Below are 23,748 nucleotides of genomic sequence, written 5' to 3'. Positions count from 1 at the left end.
CCGGGTCTGTAAAAAGTAGCGTATACTAAAACCTGTTTCGTAAGGTTGATGAATCAGTAATTAACCTCAGAGTAGAATTACAGAGGTGATGGTCCCACGTTCACCTTTTTTTCTGAACTCGGCTTATAGATAAATGCTGATGTGGGGGAAATAATCTGGGACGCCGCTTGGAGTAATAATTTCATTTAATTTAAAACTCAAAGCTTATAGGCTTCAACATGAATGAACGCACGTTGTCACACATCATGGGGTCTCTTGGAATAAATGTGCCATGCATGCTCGTGTTGTCAGCCTGTGGGAGCTGTAGGCATGGGTGGCCAGGAGGCGGGATTTATAATGGTGATGAATCCCGGAGGTCTTAGTAATTGTGGCTGTCGCTGGACAGAAAGGGGGGAGAGGGGGTGGGGGTTGGCGGCACGCCGGCGGAGGCATTTTATCTTAATCACAGCTCAGCTCCATTCAAATTAATTTGACAAGTTTCCCCAATCCTTATTAAACGACGCATCAGACAAATGACAACCCCCCCCCCCTCTCTCTAAACGCCTCGTCATTAAATAAATATATTTAAAAAAAATATTTGGTGAAAGAAAAAAATAAAATAAAAAGAGGCCACTATAAGGTTGCAAGACGCAGATATTTCCCGTAGATATTTTTTCTCCCTGCAGGGCGCCCCGAGCCATCCATCCCTCCCACCTCCCGAGTGTTTCTATAGTAATTTCCAGCCAATGATCAGTAGGTGTCCACATCCCTGCTTCCTCACCTCAGCACCAATCAGCCACACACAGCGACAGGAGACACGGACTGAGCAGAGAGACCAGGCAGACACACAATACAGCCCCGGGATCGAGAGGAGAGGAAACCCCGCTGCGATTTCCCCCTTTCTTTTTCTACGACACCTTTTGGCTTATTTATGCACTTTCCAAAATTTTTTTTTTTGTTCTTCTTTTTTTAACGTGACAAGAAAGTCGATAAAAATGGTCCTTTTGTTTTGAGCGCTGTGAACGCACACACACACACGCGCGCGCGCGCACACACACACACAAACACACTCGCCGCGCTCTCCTCCGGCAGCCTATGTCTGTGCGTCTTCTCGCATCTTTGCGTTATTATCCCCCCACGTATCGCTTCGCAGTAATGTGCCGTTACACGGTCGCTGGCTGGTAGCATCTTGGGAGCTCATCTCAACAGGAACCTGGTAGGTGATGCTCTCTCTCTCTCTCTCTCTCTCTCTCTCTCTCTCTTTCTCTCTCTGTGTATGTGTGTGTCCGTCCATATTTTGCCGTCCACTTGCATGCGTTTACCCCCGTTTTCCCGTCCCGAATCGTGTCTTGTGTGGCCGGAAAGTGATATAATGTCAGATTAATTTTTATCGGGTTTTATTTGCACTATTGCTCCGCGCTCCCCCTCTTCGGATTATCTGTGCATGACCTTTGATCTGAATGTCTACCACAGACCAGACCGAGTGTAATTAATGGCATCGCGGTGCAGCACCGGCACAATGGTTCGACGTGGCTTTTCTTTTCTTATTTGTTCTACTTTTCTTTCTTCACCTCGTACTCAGCATCTCTCTCTCTCTCTCTCTCTCTCTCTCTCTCTCTCTCTCTCTCTCTCTCTCTCTCTCTCTCTCTCTCTCTCTCTCTCTCTCTCTCTCTCTCTCTCTCTCTCTCTCTCTCTCTCTCTCTCTCTCTCTCTCTCTCTCTCTCTCTAGCAAGTATTGGACATTTCTGTCTCTCTAAACTTTGTTTACAGGCTGAAAATCAATGTCCGTGACTTGATTGCCTTTGGGCTGCGTATTTCGCTCCAGGGGTGAATTGATTAAGTAATAATGACCCTGAGGAGGGATGATCATTAAGCCGAGGAGGGTTTTGTTTACTGGTGGCTGCAGGTTGTTTCGGACGCCACGTCGACATTGAACCTGCAAATCTGGAACTGGATGGTGGATAGGACTCGTGGTTGCACAATGGTTTAAAAGAAACAATGTTGGATAGTTAATGCATGCAAGAAAGTGTATCTTTTTTTATGCTTCAGATAATAGACACTGGGACAATATACTGAAATGGCTTTTTTTTTTAAGGCAAATATTTACCTGCTAGGACATGTTCAGAAGGAGATGCACTTACTTCAGTATTCAGAGGACTTTTATAACGCCACCCAGTACAAACAGTTCCATGTGTGTATATTTATAATTCTTTTTTTTTTTTTTAGAGACAGCTGCTGGGTAGCACCATGGAAGTGATTTTAAATGCTTTAGTGTTCCAGCAATGGATCAGCTTTGGCAATTAAGAGAGAAAGCCCAGAAAAAGGTAATGGAAGTAGGGGGAGATGTGTCTAATGGGCTTTTATCTGTGGAAACCAAATCCAGACTGGTGGAGAGAGAGTGAGAGAGAGAGAGAGAGAGAGAGAGAGAGAGAGAGAGAGAGGAAATAGAGCCCCCTCCCCATCCCATCCCGAGGCAGCTGACACTGTAGTTGGTCTGGTCCATGATCTGGATGTAAATCCACCAGTGGCTATCTGTGCTGTCATTGAGTAAATGTAATAGAGCTTGCCATGAATGAATACCAGGTGCTCCTAAGAGGCTGGACAGGGTCGTGTTTACATGGATGGTCCACCTCTCCTATTGGGCTTAGACGAAAAATGTGAATATATTTAACAATGTTCCTCCAGGCAACCAAAGCAGATTATTTTTTTAAGAGCTTATATTGCAAGCCTAAGGTAAAAAGCGGTGTGTTTGTAGCTACTGCTGTCATAATCTGAATCCTGGTGGGGCTCTAACTTTTAAAAAGTGATATTTTTGAATATTCAATTTCTATGTTTGGATGGAATGTACCCTCATCTATTAAAATGTATTTATTCATTCTGTGAAGTAGCTGATTGGACTTTCTTCAAAATATGTAACAATACTTTGACAAGACATCTAAAAAAAAATGTTGAAAGTGTGGCATCTTTTTTGAAGCATGCTAATTCTCTATCCCCATTATAATAAAGGCATGTTGGTCCGTCACAGCTATCACGTTATTGTCACCATGAAGATCAGTTCTGACTATTTGTGATAGTTCCATTAGAAAACGCAAGGGCGTAAACAATGTGCCAGAAGATTCTTCAAATGTTCAGCTTTAATCTTTAGGGAAAAGTTGAAGCAGAGAAATGAAATGTGATTAGAATGAAAACATTTGCCTTTTTTATGTGTAACTATTGTTGTTTGTTTTTCGCTTTTAGCACTGGAAAAGATAAACCAGGATGGTAACACACTGTTCGTAACCAGCTCCAGTTCGTCAAAGGCTACTAAGCTCAGTGACTTCTCCTGAACATTGACAACCATTCTTCAGCCATGGCTAACATAACCAATGCGCTTTGCATTGAAAACGGACTGAATGCAGATGTGTCTCTCTTACAAAAGGATATTCTTCAGGACGGTGGATTAAGCCAGCTTTTGGATTATAACGCAGAAATGGAAAGGTACAGGTCTTTTGCAAACTTTTATAAAGCCAATGGGGCATTTCCACAGACTGCTAAGATTGCCCGCATCACAACGCCAATTTTTCCCAGTGCTAGAATTGGCATGTCCCCTTGGAACTGCGATAACGCCATGCTCTGGGGAAGGAAATCAGCGGCAATAAACCCTAATAGGACCAGCATGCATAGAAATGACTCCCAGAGGCCGGGGAAGCCTGGCGTGCTGCCAGAGACGCTGCAAATGGCAAATAATAATTTCCTCTCTACCTTATCCCCCGAACACTGCAGACCTTTAGCAGGAGAATGCATGAACAAGCTGAAATGCGGCGCTGCTGAAGCAGAGATAATGAATCTCCAAGAACGCGTTGGAACTTTTTCCGCTATCCCGGCTTTAGGGGGCATCTCATTACCTCCCGGGGTCATCGTCATGACAGCCCTTCACTCCCCCGCAGCCTCAGCAGCCGTTACAGACAGTGCGTTTCAAATTGCCAATCTGGCAGACTGCCCACAGAATAATTCCTCGGTATCCAGTGGAAACCCAGCGAAGAAGAAAAGGAAAAGGTGTGGGGTCTGTGCACCCTGCAGGCGGCTAATCAACTGTGGTGTCTGCAGCAGTTGTCGGAACCGCAAAACGGGCCACCAGATCTGCAAATTTAGGAAATGCGAGGAGCTGAAGAAGAAGCCAGGCTCGTCGCTGGAGGTGAGAACCGGGGCTCTGCTTCCCCTTCTTTTGTTATTATCCCCTTGCACTCCAAAGCATTAACCTTTTCATCCAGTCACGTTCTAAGCCCTTGAAAATTGTTTCCATGCCCACCCATGCCTGAACATCCCCCCGGCTTTTCAAATCTGCCTACCCGCCTAGCCTAATTGGCAGTAATTAGGGGTGTTTGTGTGGAGCGCAAGCTGAGCTTGGCTCAGACACCCCTAATTGCTGCCAGTCAGGCTGGGCTGGAACGCATCCGAACAACCCCGAGCTTGGCTCAGCTCCAAGCAGGGCTGGGAAATGGTTTTCAGCAGAGAGCCATCCCTCTCTACACCCGGTCATTTTAACCAATTATGGAAACCGTCTCTGGATGGGGAGAATCAATATCCCACAAAGCCTCAGCCTCCGACCACCAAGAGATGGTGAGAGTAATGGCAGTGCTGCTGATGGCGTTTCTCAAAACATACCCAAGTTTTGTGTGGGGAGGGGAGTGAGACACCCAGAGCAATTCTCTCCCACTGATCCTGTATGAATTGATTGTGCATATACAGTAGGGTTGAGAGGAAATCATATTATATTATATTTTGTCATTATGGCCAATTATGGATCAATATTGGGTATGATACATATCAAGAAGGGTGTAGAGACTGAAAAACACATCAAGCCCTGGCTTAATTGACAAGTGGCAAGAGGCTTCATTAGGACACAATCAGAGGGCATTTTTGTTTTTAAAGGTTCGTTTGAATAGATTTATTTAGTTGCTGACATTTCGTTGGCAAAGACAAAGGCAGAATGTGAATGTTAAGTTTCGAATGTGGTTCTCTTTACCCTGAGAGTCTGAACTTGCTCAATGACTTAACATGTGCTTGTATGGATGAGTCAGCAACAAATGTAACCTGAGGGCCTGATGATTTTCTCATTAATTAAGTGATTACATAGAGAGTAAAAAGAGGTTAATCATAAAATATTACCTAATCTACTCCTGGGAGACACACCATGTATGGATTCCTTTGTTCATTATGAATTTGTGCCATCAGATTGTCTGATTCTTGTTTGAATCCATAATATATTTTTTCAAGGTGTTCATTTTTACAGATACATCTTTCAGTTCATTTAGGTGTGTTTTTTGTATGTTTTATAATGTTAATATCAGCTGTGCTTGCAGCTTTTTAGTGATCAGGAAACAATGGAAGGATTCAAAGTAGATTGAGATTGTACCTGAATGCAAATGTTCGTGACCCAGTAGTGGTGTGACATAACATATTATTTATTCATATGATTCTTATCATGTATGTCTCATGTACCCAACAATCTAGTGCTACATGAAGGATTTCTTTCACTTCAATCACAATTTGACAGCATGGAATCCACAGCTAATATCCCTTATTAAAATCTTAATAACTTTGAGTGCCAAGAATCAAAAGCTTTTCCACTTTGCAACCGAAACAGAAATTGAGGGAGTAAATTAAGTCTGATTGTTAAATTGTTACCTCCATAATCCAAAACAGTGGGTCAGTCACATAAACACACGGTGTAGAAAAAACCTAGATCTTTATTTTAAATTTGAGTTCCCAAAGTTTTCAAAAGTTCCCATCAAGATAAATTTAAGTAAAACATAATAAGACAGATTGGTGCAATACAATCTAGAATTTTTTTCTTAAGAGTCTAACTGAAACAATATGACGTTTGAAGTAGTGACTATATTTCACTTGCTTCAAGAACATTTGGACTTTTAGGATTCACATTAAAGACCAATGAAATAACTTTTTTGGCAGTGTAAAAAATTTGGTGCAGCCACAAAACCATCGTGTCATACTCAATTTAGTAATTTTGTTCCAATTGCGTGTTGGAACAAGATGATACAAAGTGTATGTGAGTCTGATCAACCAGTGTGAAACAACGGCTGCTTCTTATAGGCAATAGTACGGGGAAACCAGCGTTTAGGAGGTTAAATAAAGCGATCACTGATGGGTTACAGGTTGGACGTGTAAAGCATAGAAGTGGCAATCGGAAGCTTGTTTAATGTTGACTCCGTATATCGTGTACTAACAGGTGTCCCCAAACAGGTGTTGAGGAAGCTGGCCTCACATTCATAATGCATGGGTAGACTCACTTTTGAAAACATCCATTTAAAAAGACGGTTAGAATTATCAAGGGTGTGAAAACCCCTCAAACAAATCCACACTTGCTGTTAAAGCTCCTCCACTGAGTTCAGTAATTCATATTATGGACTTCTCCAGCAGTAATTGTTATTTTTGACTCTGCATCTGTAATTACAGGCACACCTTCTGCTGCAGAAATGGGTTTGAGTTGAAAGGCATCTTAGAGGTGTGAAGTTGCACTCTTGCTTCAACAAACTTTTATACGTACATTAACAGGGAGGGATTATTTTTCACTTTGGTGGTGGTGCTAATGGTCGCTCACAGCTGAGCGGCATTTGAGGTGTGAGGAGAAAAGTGCTTAGTTTAGAAGGAGAATTTACAGCCCATGTGGGCCAATTCACATGTGAACGGCAACTTGTGTGCACACACACACACACACACACACACACACACACACACACACACCAAACATGAGCCGAGTGTACCTTTTGCCTTGGAAGAGACGATAAGCTACTGGCAGCCAGTTAGATTTGTCTGTCAGTGTTTTCCACATGGGAATCACCCTGAACTAATTATATCTTAAGCAGCGGTGGAAAATGCAAATCAGAATTTTACTCACACCCCTGAAATCGGAGAGCCAATTTAATCTAATACCCCCTTTAATTTAGCGCGCTAATGCAAGGCCCTAGAGAATTGCCCTATGTCACTGGTGTGCTGTTCTGCAGCAGATTTGGTGCTCTCTCTCTCTCTCTCTCTCTCTGTCTCCCTCTCGCCTCTCTCTCAGGCTCCAGGATGGATTAGTCTGGCAGAGGAATCTCATCTAACCTAACATTTCCCGAGCAGTTACCTTTGCGTAGCTTGAGCTCCTATGGCTCAAAGGTCCTTCATTAACTTTCAAATGCAATAATGCTCATATGTGGGTAAGCTGAGTCTTCACCTCTGTTTACCTCAACTTTACTGATTTCTGCAGAGAGACTTGTGAAAAAATACTGTAGCCTTTTCCCAATTTCTGTAAATGCAAAAGTTATGATTGCCGGCTTGTGTTGCTCAAAAGATTGTGGCTCTAGAATTCACATGGTGACGGCATCCACATGTGTTGTTTGTGCGTTCTACTCTTTTGGCTTGAGGCCTCTTAAAATGACACAGTGTCTCGTTCTGACCCCTCACCATAGTCATGGCCTCAGTGTGGACATGGACCAAACTGAGTGTCCTTCTCGGATGGTTTCATTTGAAGGATAAGGGTTTTGTCCCTCAAGAGGTGAAAGAAAATAGTCTGAAAAATTAAACATCATTTTGTGTTAATTATCTTGTGATTCTTGAGATTTATCTTGGGACACCTTTGGGTCTTCTCAGGTACTTCAGGTATTCAATATCCAACATGTTGCTCAATGGTAACGCCTTACTTTAAAATAATCTTTAAAAGAAGCTCCACAGTGAGGTTAATGATGGCTCTTTAGGTCAAAGTTAATGAAACAAGTTAATTCTAATTTCGGCAGGTTTCATTTCAAACCAGTTTGGTTTCAGTTTATCTGGGAAACGGAATACGAGTTAAGCGGAGGGTTCCCTTCATTAACGGTTTTAAGTAGGCATTATATACATCACACATGTACAATATTCACTCTCACGTCATATTAGTCTCTTACCCAAAAATCCGAAGAAATATACCTATAACGTGGTAATAATTTACCAGTAACATTATCACAGTGACTGTAATGTTATTAATAGAGACAAGTAGAGCTCTAGTGTAAATGTTTATGTTCTGACATAAAACAATACATGAAATAGAGTCATAATGACTTCATTGCTAATTTAGGCTTCATCTATTTATAAAAGGGCTTTTAGAGGTTGAGTTCAGTACAATATGTCAAAAGTCATCTCAGTTTGTGTCTAGGTGTTCACTGTGTTATGCAGTCAGACATTTCATTTAATAAATATGACAAAAACAAAAGTCTGACTGGTGTTTCAGACACATCCAACCGGACTTTGAAAACATTTTAACATGTGGATTTGAGGTGTACACGGTTTCAAGGTTTTGCTTGTGAATGACTCAATAATGTAGACTTTCCATCAGGAGTATGCCGACATATAGATGTCTCAAACCAAACTTCACTATAAAGTTTGATATAATCATAAATCATAAGATTCCAAGAGCTTGCTGGAACACTTTGACTTGAACAGCACCTCTGCTTTCGACATTCATATTACTAAAAGACAAGGCAAAAAACCTTTAAAACAACAACATTCAAAGAGGCTTCAGTTTGATTAGTTTCAGAACACGGTGTAGAAAAGGCAAGAAAACGTAAAAGCTAAAATCTAATTGAATAGATTCCTCCTTTCAATAAACAAATGTCAAAGGCCAGCGTCAAGTCTTGTGCAAGAAAACGGCAACCTTGTGTAAGGGGATGTTCTTTCTCTCCCTCTGCTCTTTGTGCAGCGTTGATATGACTACATGAAATGGGTGAGATGAAAAGGTGGCACGGCTGCCTAGAAACCTTTGCTATTGTGATAAAAGACAAGGCCCAAAATGGTAGGAAGCAGGACCTTGAGGAAAATAGCTTGGATTCAGCCCCTTAATGAGAGCACGGGCGCCAAATAAGCAATGGCAGCAAGGTCTAATTTGTTTTAGGTGTGCTCAGAATAGATAAGGACAAATCTGTGGCCTTCACCCCCTCCCCCAACCTTCGCCTCCCTGGAGATAACACTGAGTGCTGCCAGCCAATCTCTGTGGGAAAAGGAGGAGGGGGGGGGGGGGGGGGGGGGGTAAAGAAATAATAATAAAATAAAAAAAATGAAGAATGAAAAGCCTGAGGGACCGACAGCCTTAAGATCTGCAGATCTCTAACTTACTGGATTTATTCAAGCTTTAAAACTGCAGATTAATTTGGTCGCAGAGGTCTGGGGGAGTGTGGAGAAAAAAGAAAGAAAAATGAGGCCGTGCGCCGTCCCGCATCTCAACCTAAAGGGCAACCTTAAGCTCCTGTCAAGACAATAGGATTTTGCCATCTGAACCACGATGCAGACCGCTTAATTATACACATCTTCCCTGCAAGCTACCCTCAGCTGCTTAAGAGCATGGGCCCCCTTATTCATTGTCATGCCCTTTTTCCCCTAGATTGGTCGTGCCGTGTGGATTTTCTGTCAGCTTCCATTTGCACTGAGTAGCTGTCCTCCTTAGGCCGTTGTTGCGCTTGGAGAAGCACAACCGCACGGCACTGTTAAAGAATTCATCGTTTTTGCCACTGCCACCAATTAAGGCCAAAGCGTAATCGGAGGCGTCTGGACGCTGGCCTTACATTATGTGGTCTGTCGCCTCCTCTGCCCCCGTTTGATTTAACATCCCTGGTTCAGTGCTGAAAGAAAACTCATTGCCATTGTCTTTATTATAGTGCAAGGAGACATACAGAGAGATAGAGAGAGAGAGAAAGACATGAGGGTAGAAAGCAGCCTAGCAGAGGATGGACAGCGTGAAAGAGCAGGTGCGGGAGGACGTTAATGTGTGGTACTTTAAATTTTAAACAGATGAGAATCAATTATTGATGGTGACTCTGGCTGAGAAGTTAAAAGGTATCTCGTCATTAGTGAGAGCCTATATGAAAAAGTGTGAGAGAAAGGTCTACAGCAAATGCATCATGGGGTTTCAATGAGCGCAGAGCATTACAATGAGTTGTTTTTGTTCTCCATAAAAATTATTTGATCTTTACTTATTTTAATTTCTGCACATATTGTGTGTTTTGGCTCTAATGCAACAATTTGTACAAAGCCCTTTTCCATTAAAAACTAAATTGCCCTAATTGAGTAAAGTGCAACAAAGCCAGTGGCAAAATGAGTGACTGAACTGGAAACATTAAGAGCCAAAACAGAAAAGTTGTTCTTGAACATGGTATTCACCATTTTCAATCAGCCCATACCTGATTCCTCCAACAGGCATGTTGCTCCCTAGTTTGAGGCTCGATAATACGCCCTACTAGGCATTCGCTATATTATTACATTGTCCTTGAGCAGGACACTACAGAATAAATAATGCAAATCACTCTCATTCGTGGAATAAAAGTAACATGTTGGCTACCTGCTAAGACGAGAAGAATATCACATAATAGGAAAAAGAAATCCAGACTAAGGAATGTCAAGATATCTGAAACGGACCTCTTAAAAAGAGCTCCAGTGGTCAAGCACAGTACTGCATGAAAAAACAACAACATTTGTATCAATATTTCTTAAATATAAATGACCTTTCTCGAAAACAGATGGAATAGATGTACGTAATATTTTTGTGTGCATGTGTGTGATGTCATATAAATGTAAAGTCTGTGTAAAGTACGTAGTTTATTAAAAACGCTAATATGCATGTGTAGCTAATATGCATGCACAGTGCAGAAGCAAAACCAGGAAGCGAAAAATACCACCTTTCATTCATGCTTCAAAGTCATACCCTCCACATTCAGCTCTGGTTCAACCTTTCAAACCAGACTTTTGGTCGTGGGTAAATACGATACGTAGTTTTCGATCATGCAATATTCAGATTCATAATTACAAGACATTTTGTTTTAATTGCATGTACCACACAGTAGAGTGTTGGCAACACACGGCGTCCTGTTGAACTAGAGATTCAACAGGACAGGACAGCGTGAGCAAAGTCATGTAGTTCCATCCGTTTGGTTCCGGCTGTGAATTTAATCAACTTATGAGAAGTTAATGCATTAACCCCCAGTGTGCGATCATGTATGTATGCATGCAATTAAGAAGGCTGGAATTGATTTCTAAGAGCGCATCAAGTCCCCTTATGCAATTCTAAGGTGTTCTTGCTTCGTGCTGTGGGTCTGGTTGACATGACGCTCCTTGTTGCCCGAGATGATGACATTACCCCGGCCCTGATGCGAGGGATTCACTGACAACAGACCAGCGAATCTAAGGGCCACATCCCATCACATCTCAAGCATATCCTACGTTTTTGGATTCAAACTGGTTTGAAATAATAATCCATTACAATAGAACATCTGGTCTGCTCTTAGCGTTACCTTATTAGTGCATATGATACACTCTGTTGGTGCAAGTGCTTTGATGTGCATGTAATTAAAAGAATCATGTACATTTGGTCATTTCTTGCACTGCAGTTCCCAATTATTTGACCAAATGAATTACAGGATTATTATTATTATATTCACGTGTAGACTAAATATTAAATAAAGGGGTTTTGTTGTGTAGCTAAACCATTTAGGTGTTTAGATATTTAAAAATAAATTGAAAATATCGGACTGCGTTTTCGAACATTATGGATAAGCGTCGAAAAACATGGATGATTACGGTTTACTTGTTGTTTTGCATCACTGTCTGACATTCTGGCTCTTTGTTTACTTTTGGAACACAAATTGCGCCTTTAAAAAGTTTTTTTTTCTTTTGCAGCAACTCTTAAAGCTGATATCTTCTATATTCTGCTTACATATAGGTGTTAGTTGACTGGTTAAAGCATAGGCACAAATAATCAAGGTCATTTAACGGTTTAATTCGTAAAGCGACTTGATGCAGGTGACACTATTGAGCGGCAAAAGAAAACTCCAATCTTTGTTAACCTCATTGTAGTTGCCAAGAAGATGCAATGCAATATACAGGGCTACAGAATTGCAGGTCTGCAGATGCACTAATGAGTTTATATCTATAGGTTAAAAGGCAGTAAGTAACAGATGGCTTCGTGCCATTCATCCAAGAAAACTGGCGTGAAAGTGAATTTGTGAGTGACAACTGGTGATGGGAGAAATCGGTCAATGTGGTTTAAGCGTCTCAGTTTCTGCAAGTCAAATCCTCGCATGCTGCCACCTCCTCTATTGTGGCTCTGCTCTCACATCATGAATATTTCATGGCAAGCATCTGACACCATGCCCAGAAAGATATTTCAAGGTTTTTTTTTTTTTCCTTTCTGATAGAAACCCTGGGGTTAGAGAGTGTCACAGAGGCGTGAAGTCAGTCTGTGGCCCCCAGGCGAAGGATAGGATTTATGATGCGCCGCAGTTGATGACATCAGGTGGATATTTTCATTCCTGAGCGGAAAGCCCCTTTGTCCTCCACCGCTGATAAACCATCGAGCTGTTCGCTGTTTGTTGTCACTCCTCTAAAGATCTATCTGTTGCGTTCTGTTGAGTAGAGAAATGATTTCAATCTGCTCAGAGTACAAGCTGTGTTTAGACAAACTGGGACCGGTTTCCCCGTCTGATCAGCGTGGAGCCGGAATGTCGAAGCAGGGGGGAGTCGGCTTGGATTAGCTCCGTCTTAAATGCTGCCTTTAGCATATTACATTGCCCACTGGCTCCTCCTGACGATATCTCGCTTGTTTTTGTCTTTGTCAAGTTTCACCTTCCAGTTTAACTAAAGCCTACTTGTGTAATTCCTTGTTTTTACTTTGCTGCAAGTAATCTATTAGTTTTATAGCCCTAACTAGATGACTTTAATCCTTGGTTGTTTTTCTTCTTCTTAAGGAGGTTTCTATTTTTTCCACACGCCTAAAGAGCTGACTTCATAGTGTTATTGTATGTGTATTTCAGCTAAATTACATAAAACTAAATTAAGACTTGCTTCCTACACAGCGTTGGATTTTTCAATAAAGTATAAATGCACAGCGGTTTTTCACCTTTTTGGCATATGACTCTTGGAATCAGGCTTCTCCAAAGACAAACGTCTCACCGAGCCTACGCAAGGAAGGAGTCATGGGTATCTGTCGGTCACACCTCCTACATCTCAACTACGCGTTGCGTGGACCTGCACATCAAGCAAGTTGGTTGATTGATTCAACTCCTGTGAGGAGGCAGGTTCAAAACGGAGCTGAACGTGCACGTATATAGTCTACATATAATAATACAAATGAAATGAATGGCCAAGCCAATGAATAATAATTCCGTCTTTGAAACAAAACAATTGTCTCATTGTGATATATTTTCCACCAGAGGGATGCTTTTTGCTTCATTTGAATAGTCCTGAAGCAGTAACAATTTTCAGTGATCCACAAGTGGGGAAAAAACTGAAAAAATAAATAACATATAATTATGGAGCAGAATTATGTTTTCACTGCTTTCCACTCATGTCACGACCCTCAGATTTATCTTGAGACTTTTCCCTTAACCTTTATTTATTCTGTGAAGTTTCTCTCAGAGCCCAGCTCTCTTTTGCAGGAAACACCCCCTCAATTACACCCATGCACACCTGGAAGCTTCCCAGTACAACCACAGTGTGACCTGCTGGCCACTGAGCAGTTAGGGTTAAGGGCGTAGCTCAAGGGCACACCACTGGCACTAATGAGGCACGGCATGCGCCACTCCTCTAACTTTCCCCTCCCACATTTATCCGTAACCTCTCGCAAGTGCTCCTTTTTTTTTTAAACGTCACGGCTACCGCTGCCCACGTTGTACTGCTTATTTAAATCAACAAAGTTTCATCAGGTCGACCAAATGCTCCCGCTGTGAGGCGACCAACCCGTAACTGACATTTTTGTTACTCGCAGATTTTGATGCACAGATTGATTTGACTCAAGTCTCCATTATGAGAGTGCAATTAAAGATTAAACTTCAGCTGTTTGTATTTTCAAATTCTAACCTAAATATTATGTTGATTCACAGTAAATATGCAGAGCTCTGTATATAGACCTTCTGAGTTTAAGGGCTCCCACACAGATGCTGAAAAATCTGCTCAAAACAAGAAGGCCTGCTCCTACTTTGCATTTCAATTTAACATTTCACAGAACTGGCAGCATGTTGCCTCGCTTAGCCCTCGCTTCGTTACACCCACATGGCTTCTCGCCGTGCTTGCTGACGTCTTACGCTGTTCAAAGGGCTGCAACTTGGCTGAGAAATTGGGGATTTCCATACCAGATCCCTCAGGTATCTACTCACTCAAACGCGTGTCCTGCTCATCTCACCCCTCATTCCACTCCCCGCTCCCCATCCTGCAACAGTAGCACAGTAACTCTCACTGCTCTGATTTCCCGTCTCGGAGTTCAATTGACCTTGCTGCTACATTTCTTTGTTTTTCCCCCCCTGAAACCTGAGCAGCACCTGAAAGCGTCTCCGATTTCTCCCGTATAGGTCTAGCTCCCAGAGGAGAGTTAGCCTTGTAGCAGGCCTGTAAAAAAAGACTTTACTTGGACAAGGGTACTTAGGTGAAGCTAATTGAAATGGAGGCCTGCACTGTTGTACTTAGTAGCAGGTAGGTGATCCCGACGGCTACAGACGGCAGCCTCTGACCCAAGGGTGCTGTCTCGGTATCTTCCTACAGGGGTCGGCTCAGCTTCCGTCTGTGTGGTCAGGGATTTTTCCATGCATGCTAAATGGAAGAGGCACAGCAGCGTCTGCGCACTATTTCTGCAGCAGAAAGTCGCTCCCTTTTTAGACGAGATATCTATCACACTGTATCGATGCATTGTGTGAGCTTGCATTCTGTGTTATAGGGTGAGGTTGTGTCATTATTTAGGTACTGGACAACGTGAAAACAAGGAGAAAATGCATCTTTAAGGGCTTGTCTCTGCCATTGCTCCTTATTTTGATGAAAAATGCTGATTAATTACTGGACAAGAACCTCTCGAGTACAAGCATTAGTTATTGCTTGTAAATATTTTTATTTTGAAGGGAACAACTGGTCAGAATGGATGGTCAGGTGTACAAATCAAATGATTTTGGGAACTGCATCTCCTGTGTTTTAGATTTGGGCTACTTGGCCACGGATAGGGAAGGGTTGAGGTTTTTGTTGTATATTGAAAGTCAACACCCCCCATCTCCTGTTTTGGTGTTGATTGACAAGCAGATATTCAAGGAAAAACACATGAAATATGTTGACAGCAAACATTTTGCAAATACATTGAGTATGAACATTTAACATGTGGAATGTGTGCTTTGCATAGAATATAATTTAGACATGTATTTGTTATATTGATAAAAAGAAAAAAAAGGAAAAAAAATCACGATATCCCAACAGCAATAATGAGACCGATAATGTGTGAAAACATCCTGTTCCTCTGCCTCCTCGTCGTGCGCCTCATGACGATCGCACAGGTTCCACCACGCCCAAAGGAGAACAACCAATCAGAGCAGAGGAGTCTCGAAAGCAGCTGCCGGATCACTGCTCATGAATTTGCATCAAATTTAATCAAACTGCTCAAATAGGAATCAAGATCCTGGTACTGCGTTGCCTATTTTGCATCAGTTAGTGGGCGGAGCTTGGCTTTGGCTCGACTGATATAGGTCGAAGATGATGTCATCTTCTCCTCCCCCACCTGAATGCTGAACATTTAATGAAAAACTTAACAGGCATCCAGGCATTGTGGTCTAGATGCATACTTAATAACCGAGTAACCCCTGTTTGATTGCAGCAGCTGACCTTGTTCTGGACAGGAAAAGCTGGATAATAGCCCAAGATTTGAAGGCTAAATTAATATTGATCTCACGGAAATCAGAAATCTGGAGTAACAATACTGTCAATGGTTTGAAGCGTTTCATGCATCTTGCACATTAGGCCACGCCCCCATCAGTGATGCCACTGGCTTAGCAGGTGTTTTGCAGTCAGCAGCTGATAGAAAACATCTGCTGTGACATCCCTGATGGGGGCGTGTCCAGAGGAGAGCAACGTGATTCAGGGTGGATTTAGTCTTTTCAAACATTTGACTGTTGCTATCAACACTGATTTCCTCATAAAGTGACAAATTGCAGTTACCCTGGGCTTCTTCCATTTCACTGTCCACTCAATTGCTCCCTCAGCATTTGATTAAAGAAAAGTATATTTTCTGAAGCCACAGAGCCTTGGCCTGTCTCCCTGCAAACCCACTCCTATGGAGGGCTAGTAAAATATACGTCCTACAGGAATACCGCATTGTAATTACATTCCCACATTAGCATACGGAGGCTTGGAGTCACACTGCACTCAGCCTCCAGCAGCACTTTGCCATATGGTCCGTCTGCGCTTCTCAGGCGATATTTGGCAAGACTCTTGCAGAAGGTCAAATATCAAGTCAGAGGACTGTGCCAGAATTGCATCTATGCTAATTGCTCTCTCTCTCTCTCTTCCTCTGCTCCCTCATCCATCTCATGCTCTTCTGCTCCTCGCTCTCTTTCCTCTCTCTCTTCCTCTCCCACTGAAGTAAGTAATCTGCTTTAGGATGTTTCTGAGATGGAGATGGATTTGGATTTCCTTCGCTGCCCCTCAGCCTAATCTCCCCCCTGTGACCGCCTTTCCCTGGCACAGCTCTTAAGCACACCATCATACCCCCCCCCCCTCTATCCCCACTTCAACCATGCCTTGTCAGCGAAAAAACAAAAAAATTCCTCATTACTCACAAACATCCGCAATACACTTAGCTTGATTTGCTTGCATGGACGCCTGGAGCCAGGCTGGGCCTTATATTAAAAGATTGTAGCTGGTATTTCAGTATTGGAACGCTATCGCGACCCTGATGTTCTTGAGTCCTTTGTCTGTGTGCATAGTGTCTAGAGCGGTTATCTGAATATATATGCTATTTAGAGGAAAAATAGGTTGAAATAAATAGCTTAGGGTATTCAACTCAATTTGGTAATATCTCAGACTTAAAGTCTTCCATGGATAATTTAATACGCCAATGATCTGTGCAGAATAAGATCATAAAAAAATGTCTGCAAGGGTTGGCAATATACAGAAAATATAGCATCAACTTTGTATTTTATAGGCCACAGTTGATTTGTAAAGGAATAAAATGCTGATGTAAACATTTCAACTGATCAATGATAAATACTGCATACAATTAGTTTTTTTATTTAAATCATAAGCGTCATCATTATTCTCACTTTGCAATTTCTTTTCATTCATTTTGAATTCATATTTCTATGGTTTCTAATGATATAATACTCTGTTGTACTGTGAACGTTCTAATCTTAGGGAACCACAAAAAATTTAACTACTATGGGATAGTGTTTAATTAAAAACACCATTAGCTATGAGCATTTTGTGGGATCAGAAGAAAGATTGGTTAAGAAATAGTATTTGTTTTTGTTGTCAATGTTGTTGAACAAAACGTGCCTCAAAAGTCATATTTCAGTCCCAATATATTTAAAGGAAAGTTAAAGTCAATCTGTGAAAACGTTAACGGACCTATAATATTTTAACGATTGATTTGGTGAGAAGGGTTTTTACCCATCGTAAGGCACGTGTAACTGTGCTTTGCAATACCACTGTACAACTGCACCATAAAACAAAGCATTCATTGGAGTATTCACAAATACACAAATAAGCCACAAAGCAAGAAGATCATTTCATCAGAGCAAATGCTCATTCTATTAGTCAGTTTACTTATTATTACCAGAATGAATGTTATTGATGATTCTGTATATCAATCTAACATGCCTTTGTTCAGCTTGTTTGCGTTACGGTGTTGTGATGCAGGACTGGAGGCAGAGTGGATGACTAGATGAGTGGTCTGTCCGTGATAGCGGCCTTGGAGAGGTACTTTTTATAAACGGCATTGGGTGGCTGGAATATTGGCTACAAGCTTCAAGATGAGATTTCCACCCCCACCCACCAACGCCTGTAACGGAGCAGGTGATGGATTGCTATACCTTCCAGGTTTGAGCTTGGCAACGCCCCAATATTCCTGCAGAATAAAGTGACAGGCAATATATAACACATCAGTTAAGGCTGACTGCATCGCTGCCCCCCCCCCCCCCTTCCTTAGACCTGGAGATCGGCCCTGAATGTTTGACTGGGTCCCAGAGTCCTCCTTCCTTGGCTCTGATGGAAATGCTCTGTCCTTACCCCTCTTTCCTGTCTCTTCCTAGTTGTGTCTGCCCCGCCACCAGTATGCCTAAAATAATAATCAAAAGCAATTTCCTGCATTTTGCCATTTTATATTGAAACAATCACAGACTTAACTTTTCTGACTCTAGTTCCGAGGGGTCAGATTTCGTTAGTGCTTGCAAGGTGCACGGTTTTGGTGCCAAAAGAAGGAAACAAAACTGGCTGACCTGGGTTAGCACACCAATTTCACTTGCAGTGGTGATGCTGTGTGAAAAATGTAATTATGTTTTAGAAGGGGCGGGGGGGGGGGGGGGGGGGGGGGGGGGGGGGGCAGAGTGTTTTTTTATTTATATATATTTAGTTTGCAGCCTGTCAGTGTAGCATCCAAAGATTTGCGGTCATGAAAAGTGGCCTGGTTCCAGGTCTTAATAAATAATGGGTATTGTCAGGGTAATGTATGGGCCGTGTGCTATAATGAGCATTCTGAAACACATCAGCACACTCGCTCAAAGGCTGCTATTCAAACCTGCCCACTGCCACCATCTCTCCCGAAGATTCCTCCCTTCCTTCTCCCCCATATCTGTCTCTGCCCTGCTTCTATCTATTCCATCTGTACTCAGATTTTTCTGCTACACTACACATTTTTTCCAGGATACTTTCTCATCTCGAAAACATAATTTTATTTTATTTTTTTATCTCAAGAGGAGATTCGTGAGAATTCCTAGACAAAAAAAGAGAGGGGGTTTGAAGGAGAGTTTGCAGTTGGATGGAAAAAAAAAGAAAGAAAAAATTCCACCCGCAATTATAGTGAATTAAAAGTTTCATGATGTTATGCATGCCCGTGTGTGTCCGTGCTCTCTGAGTCTGTGTTGGTGGGAGGGAGGCTAGGGGGGTTGGAGGGGTAGGGGGGGCTCTGTGACAAGGCTGGCTGGAAGCATAGAGCTGAGGGTTAGTGCCAGACATGTCTCAAGAGAAACCGGGGCACATTTGCAATCACCCCGAGTTCAAAAGGGTAATTTATTCACAGTCTGTGGTTAAAGTAGGGCTGCTCAGAATGCCAGTGGGATTCTGCTGGGAAGCAGAGTAGTAGAGACACATTATTTTTCATTTTCTCTCCCCCTTGTTGTTTTTTTTCTTTTTTTCCCTGTCTCCCTCTCCTGCTTTTCCCCCTCGTCGTTCTCTTCATCGCCTGTTGTTGTTTCTTGCGAGCCCTGTGTGGCGTCTTTTAACACACGCCGGCGAGCATATTTCACTTTTACACTCATCCGCATTGACGTCCCGGTGCTGATTGAATTTTGAGGCGCTGCGGCGTCTGCCATTATCATCCTCATCGTCTTGAGTGGTTTATCTCTGGCCACAGCTCAGTGTGACGCCAAGGCTGCAGGGGAAAGGAGGGCCAGGGCCGGGGGTTTGGGGACTGTTCGTGTGTTTTAATTATTTGTGTGGAAAAGAGAGGCAGGATTGGCCTTACCCTGGGTGTTTAAGGTTGTGGTTGGTGGTTTATGTTGCATGTGCATTCATGAGCCTCATGTAGAGGTTGAAGCAGCATTTACAGAAGCTGCTTTAGTCCGGTCGGTTTAATTCTTATTCAACGTCCTTCTCTAGCCAGCGTTCCCTTTCTCCTACCTCGTCTCAATCAGCAGACGACGTGGCTTCAGCATTAACTGCACCTGCCAGGTCCAGTTAGGATCACAGGGTGTCGTGGCCGCCCACAGACCTCACACTGCCTCCCTGGAATCAGCAGAGAATTATTCCACAACGTCAGTTTTACTGCGTCGTTATCACCGAAAGCCACCGGCAGACACTCTGAATACACTGCCTACTGTGCTGGTGTGGCGGGGTTAATTTGAGGTCTGGAGAAATTTCCTCCTCCTCCTCCAGTCGGTTCAATACTCGGTCGTGTGCATTCATTGCCAGAGCGGGAAATTGTCTTTCCCTCGGTGTGTCGTTGTAGCCCGGTTGTTATGTACGCTCTGCTGCAGAGGCAGCGGTGTTGACGTGAGGCTGAGCTGCTGCCACAGCGTCTTGATTTGAGGTGAAACCTTGGTGTCGCTCCTGTGTCCCTGGTGTAACACCATCAACCCTTACCTTCTCCCCACCTTTTCCTCCTCTTTTTTTTTTTTTTTTGTCCCCGTTCTCCCTTTTATCCCTCTCTGTCTCTCCTTCCTCCCTGTTATTTCTATACTCCTGTCTCTTTTTCCTCTCCCTGGCGGTTGATGGAGTGATTTTGAAGGTGGATGCTGGTGGGGGAGCAGACAACGCAGAGCTGTGCTAATTGAGCCTTCTTTGTGCCCGGTCACCGCAGTGTGCTGAGGCGAGGAGGCCCGAGAGTGAATCCAAGCAGCACTCAGGAGCCCCACTGGATCGATAACGCAGGAACTTAACAAAACAGAGACATGCCGAGTGCCCAGATCAGGGTCATTATTGTCTCTGGCGAGCCGCACTTCCACCAGGGACTGATCAATGTGAGAATATGGATCAAGATAAACACCTCCCCTTTCCCTCAGCTCTTAAAGCATCACATTCTAGACCAGGAGAGCGGAGCTTAAGGCTGAAAGTGCCCCATATCCAATGAAGATGTGCACACCATATCCATACCATTTAAATTGTGCATGCCTTTGCACTCTCTTCCTGTGCAGATCCAAGACTGGGAGCATTTTTAATTGCCTCTCAACATGTTGCTAACAGTGCACACTTTGGCAACAGTGCCGACAGAGCTAACAGTGTTAACCTGAAGTGCAGATCGTCGGCCGTGAGCTATCCAGTGAGGCTCACACACACTAACATGCACTAATAACACACACATTTGTGTGTACTGTGTTTGTTGAGATTCCCATGCTTGGCATTTAAGTAAACTTACTTTGCCTCTTTTATGTGACAATTGTTGTTGCCACAAACTGTCACTATGTACATGTGTAGCCCATTTTATCAGAGAAACATATATTCAGTTGTCATTTTATTAGGTACACCTTGTTAAAGTTAATGCAGTCAAATCCAGCAGTTATGCAATGCACACTGTCTTCATAGAGCTTTTGGTGTGTTCAGTTTTAGTTGAAACTGTTTAGGGGAGGTGTTGAAATTGCATTATACTGTCAGGTGTTTCTATTATGTTTTTCCACTCCATTTAAACCCAATGAAGCAAGGCAAAATAACAGGGCACTTGGAGGGAAACAATGGTTAAAGAGACTTATTCACTCTTAATCTACAGTCCACGTATGATAACCACATAGGACAACAACAAATACATGACATTTATCAACACAACTTATTTTCCTCAATGGTTTCTGGGGGTTCATGCGATTAGAAAGCTCAGAATGTAACAATCGTCAAATCTGGCACCTTTGTTTCATGCCACTCACCCTCTCTCACTATCAAACATCTTAAAAAGGCAGAAATTACATGGAAATATATTCAGAAAAGCCTAAATAATTCCCAAAACGAGAAAGCACGATTAATAACTCTACGATGACATAACAAGGGGGCTGGCATCAGCTCATTGCAATTAAGCAAAAAAGAAAACATCAAATCTGCGAGAGCGTCTTGACCCTTCAAAGCATGATGCCGTTTCATTTCATTTGGGGCTTTAAATTGGTGATGATGGTATCCTGCTGTTCTGGGTCCCTCCATTATTCACTTGGAAGGATAATAGCAACTGCTTAATGTGGTGTGAAAAATGGTAAATGGTTGCTACAGTGCACACACAGTGCACCTGTCTACATGTAGAACCTCATGGATGGAGTTTCGGTTCCCTCTCTTCAGAGATTAGGAAGTCGGTCCTAAAATCATATCGGCATCATCTGTTGTTTCATACCTAATGGCTGCACACTTGCAATTATTAACCTTACAGCTAATGTGTCTGGGGACTCATGATTTGTTGTTGTTGGAGGTTTGAGGTGCTGACTTTTGACCACGTTGTAATATTTCCTCTCTTGTTTATATGGGGGAACAGAAACGGCTGAAGTGCCATTTATGATTATGTTAGTTTGACAACTGACTACATTTTCTCAACGTTCCAACTCAAATGTAAAAAAGTGTCACAGCTAGAATGCATACATTGTATGGCATGTGCCATACATTTACTAAAGTCTAAGCTTTTGATATAAGACCACACACACACACCACAAAAAGCAGAACGTGTTTGCGTTTGAGAGGCTGTCTTCAGCAAATCTGTGCTATTTTTGTTTTTTGTGAAAAGCAGCTAATCAATCATCAAAATTGTTGCTAATTGATTAATCGACAAGTTGTTGTAGCTCAACTGTAATGCATTATAAGACAGATCTCCTCCCCCACCTCAAACTGTATAACTCTTTTTATTTTTTATTTACAAATGCTTTGAATCATTCATTAAAGCAACTTCTCTGTCAACAAATAGTGACATGATATGATCATATATGAATCCACAGGAAGTTGATCTAGGTTAATATTACCTGTTGCCCATACACTGTAAATAATGTTTACATCTGGTCAATCGACTGTATTAGCCTGAGTGTAGGAGTCTGATGCTAAAGCTCTCATCAGAAGGCCTTTAAGGAGCCACATATGACATTTTGTATTAAAATGTCAAATTGCCCTCCACTCAGACTAAAGTGATTTTCGTTGTGATTATGCACTATTTCCCCCCTGTCAACAGCGTGAAAAAGCGTGCAAAAAATAAATAATCAAAAAATGTGCTAATTGGTCATGGGGATTGGTGGGGGACTTCAGTATTTTATGTCTTTGACTTCCAAATGAGTTTGGGAAAGGAGAGGCTGTCACTCTGCCATAGAGGTTTTGGGGAGGAGGGGCGGCTGCTGGCACGGGCTCAAATTGAAATGATGCACTGTTCCCCCTCACTGCGGCTAGAGCTCGCAGTAATTAAATGCCTCATTGTCGCTTCTTGGGAATTTGTATTGAATATTTTATCCAGCGTAATGATTATTTGGGTGTGGGTGGGACGTGGATGTAATCACCTTGGCTGGCTCTTTGATGAAATACTTGGTTTGGTGGTTGGGCTTTATAGTCGCTTCAAGTGTTCTCCTGGGTTTTTACTTAACTTAATGTCCATGCCATTTCAAACTGGTGTTATCCTGATTATGATTATAATACTATTGATTATTGGCTTCCAAAGTTGCCTATAATTTCTGAATGTGTATGCTTTTGTTTTTGCATGACATTATAATCTGGAAATTAATTTGTTGTCCTTCACATTTTGTCTCCCACAGAGGACGCCGGTCAATACCGGGGAAGCTTTTCGGTGGTTCTTTTAGAGTGGCGAGCCATGGCTGCCCCATCCAGCTGCAGGAGGGCAGGTGGGACTCTTGACTCTCTGCCAGGAGCACTTGATGGGTTCACAGAACCCAACGCGCCCAACACATTTGGGGAGGACGAGAAAAGAAAAGTGGACAGACAAAAAGATAAATGAAAACATAATGGTGTTGTTTTAACTCTGTAATTTCCTTTTCTGTGTAATTATTGTACCTTTTGACAGTATCATAATGTATATTTTTGGTGTCTATGAATGTGTTTTCAGTGTTGTGGCTGTAGGTTTACAGCCAATCCTATGTAAAGGACTCAAACAGACAATCATACAATCATTCTGATTCCGTCAAACTGAAGAGGCCACATGGATTGATGATATAACAAACACAACACACTTTGCTCTGGAGCAATAATCTATTCTGTTGATTATTCCTCAACCTTTCCTTTTTTTTTGACTTGAATTATTTTATTAAACCGAGTCATCTCCTACTTTTGTCTTTTCTTTCATCAGAAAAC

The 23,748-nt window shown here is 42.4% G+C and overlaps 1 protein-coding gene across 1 annotated transcript; it reads left to right on the top strand.

Annotated features, from left to right (window-relative positions):
* The first annotated feature begins 2,194 nt into the window (after positions 1-2,194).
* Positions 2,195-23,375, top strand: cxxc4 (CXXC finger 4). Its single transcript, XM_034540894.1, has 3 exons — positions 2,195-2,303; positions 3,217-4,153; positions 23,196-23,375. Exons 2-3 carry the CDS (start codon positions 3,329-3,331, stop codon positions 23,238-23,240), a joined length of 870 nt encoding a protein of 289 aa, XP_034396785.1. The 5' UTR covers positions 2,195-2,303; positions 3,217-3,328; the 3' UTR covers positions 23,241-23,375.
* The last annotated feature ends 373 nt before the right edge of the window (positions 23,376-23,748 follow it).

This window comes from Cyclopterus lumpus, chromosome 1, assembly GCF_009769545.1.
Source record: "Cyclopterus lumpus isolate fCycLum1 chromosome 1, fCycLum1.pri, whole genome shotgun sequence".
NCBI classification, from domain to species: Eukaryota; Metazoa; Chordata; class Actinopteri; order Perciformes; family Cyclopteridae; genus Cyclopterus; species Cyclopterus lumpus.
Note: the sequence above shows the minus strand (reverse complement) of the source record. Positions and strands in the feature narration are given on the sequence as shown.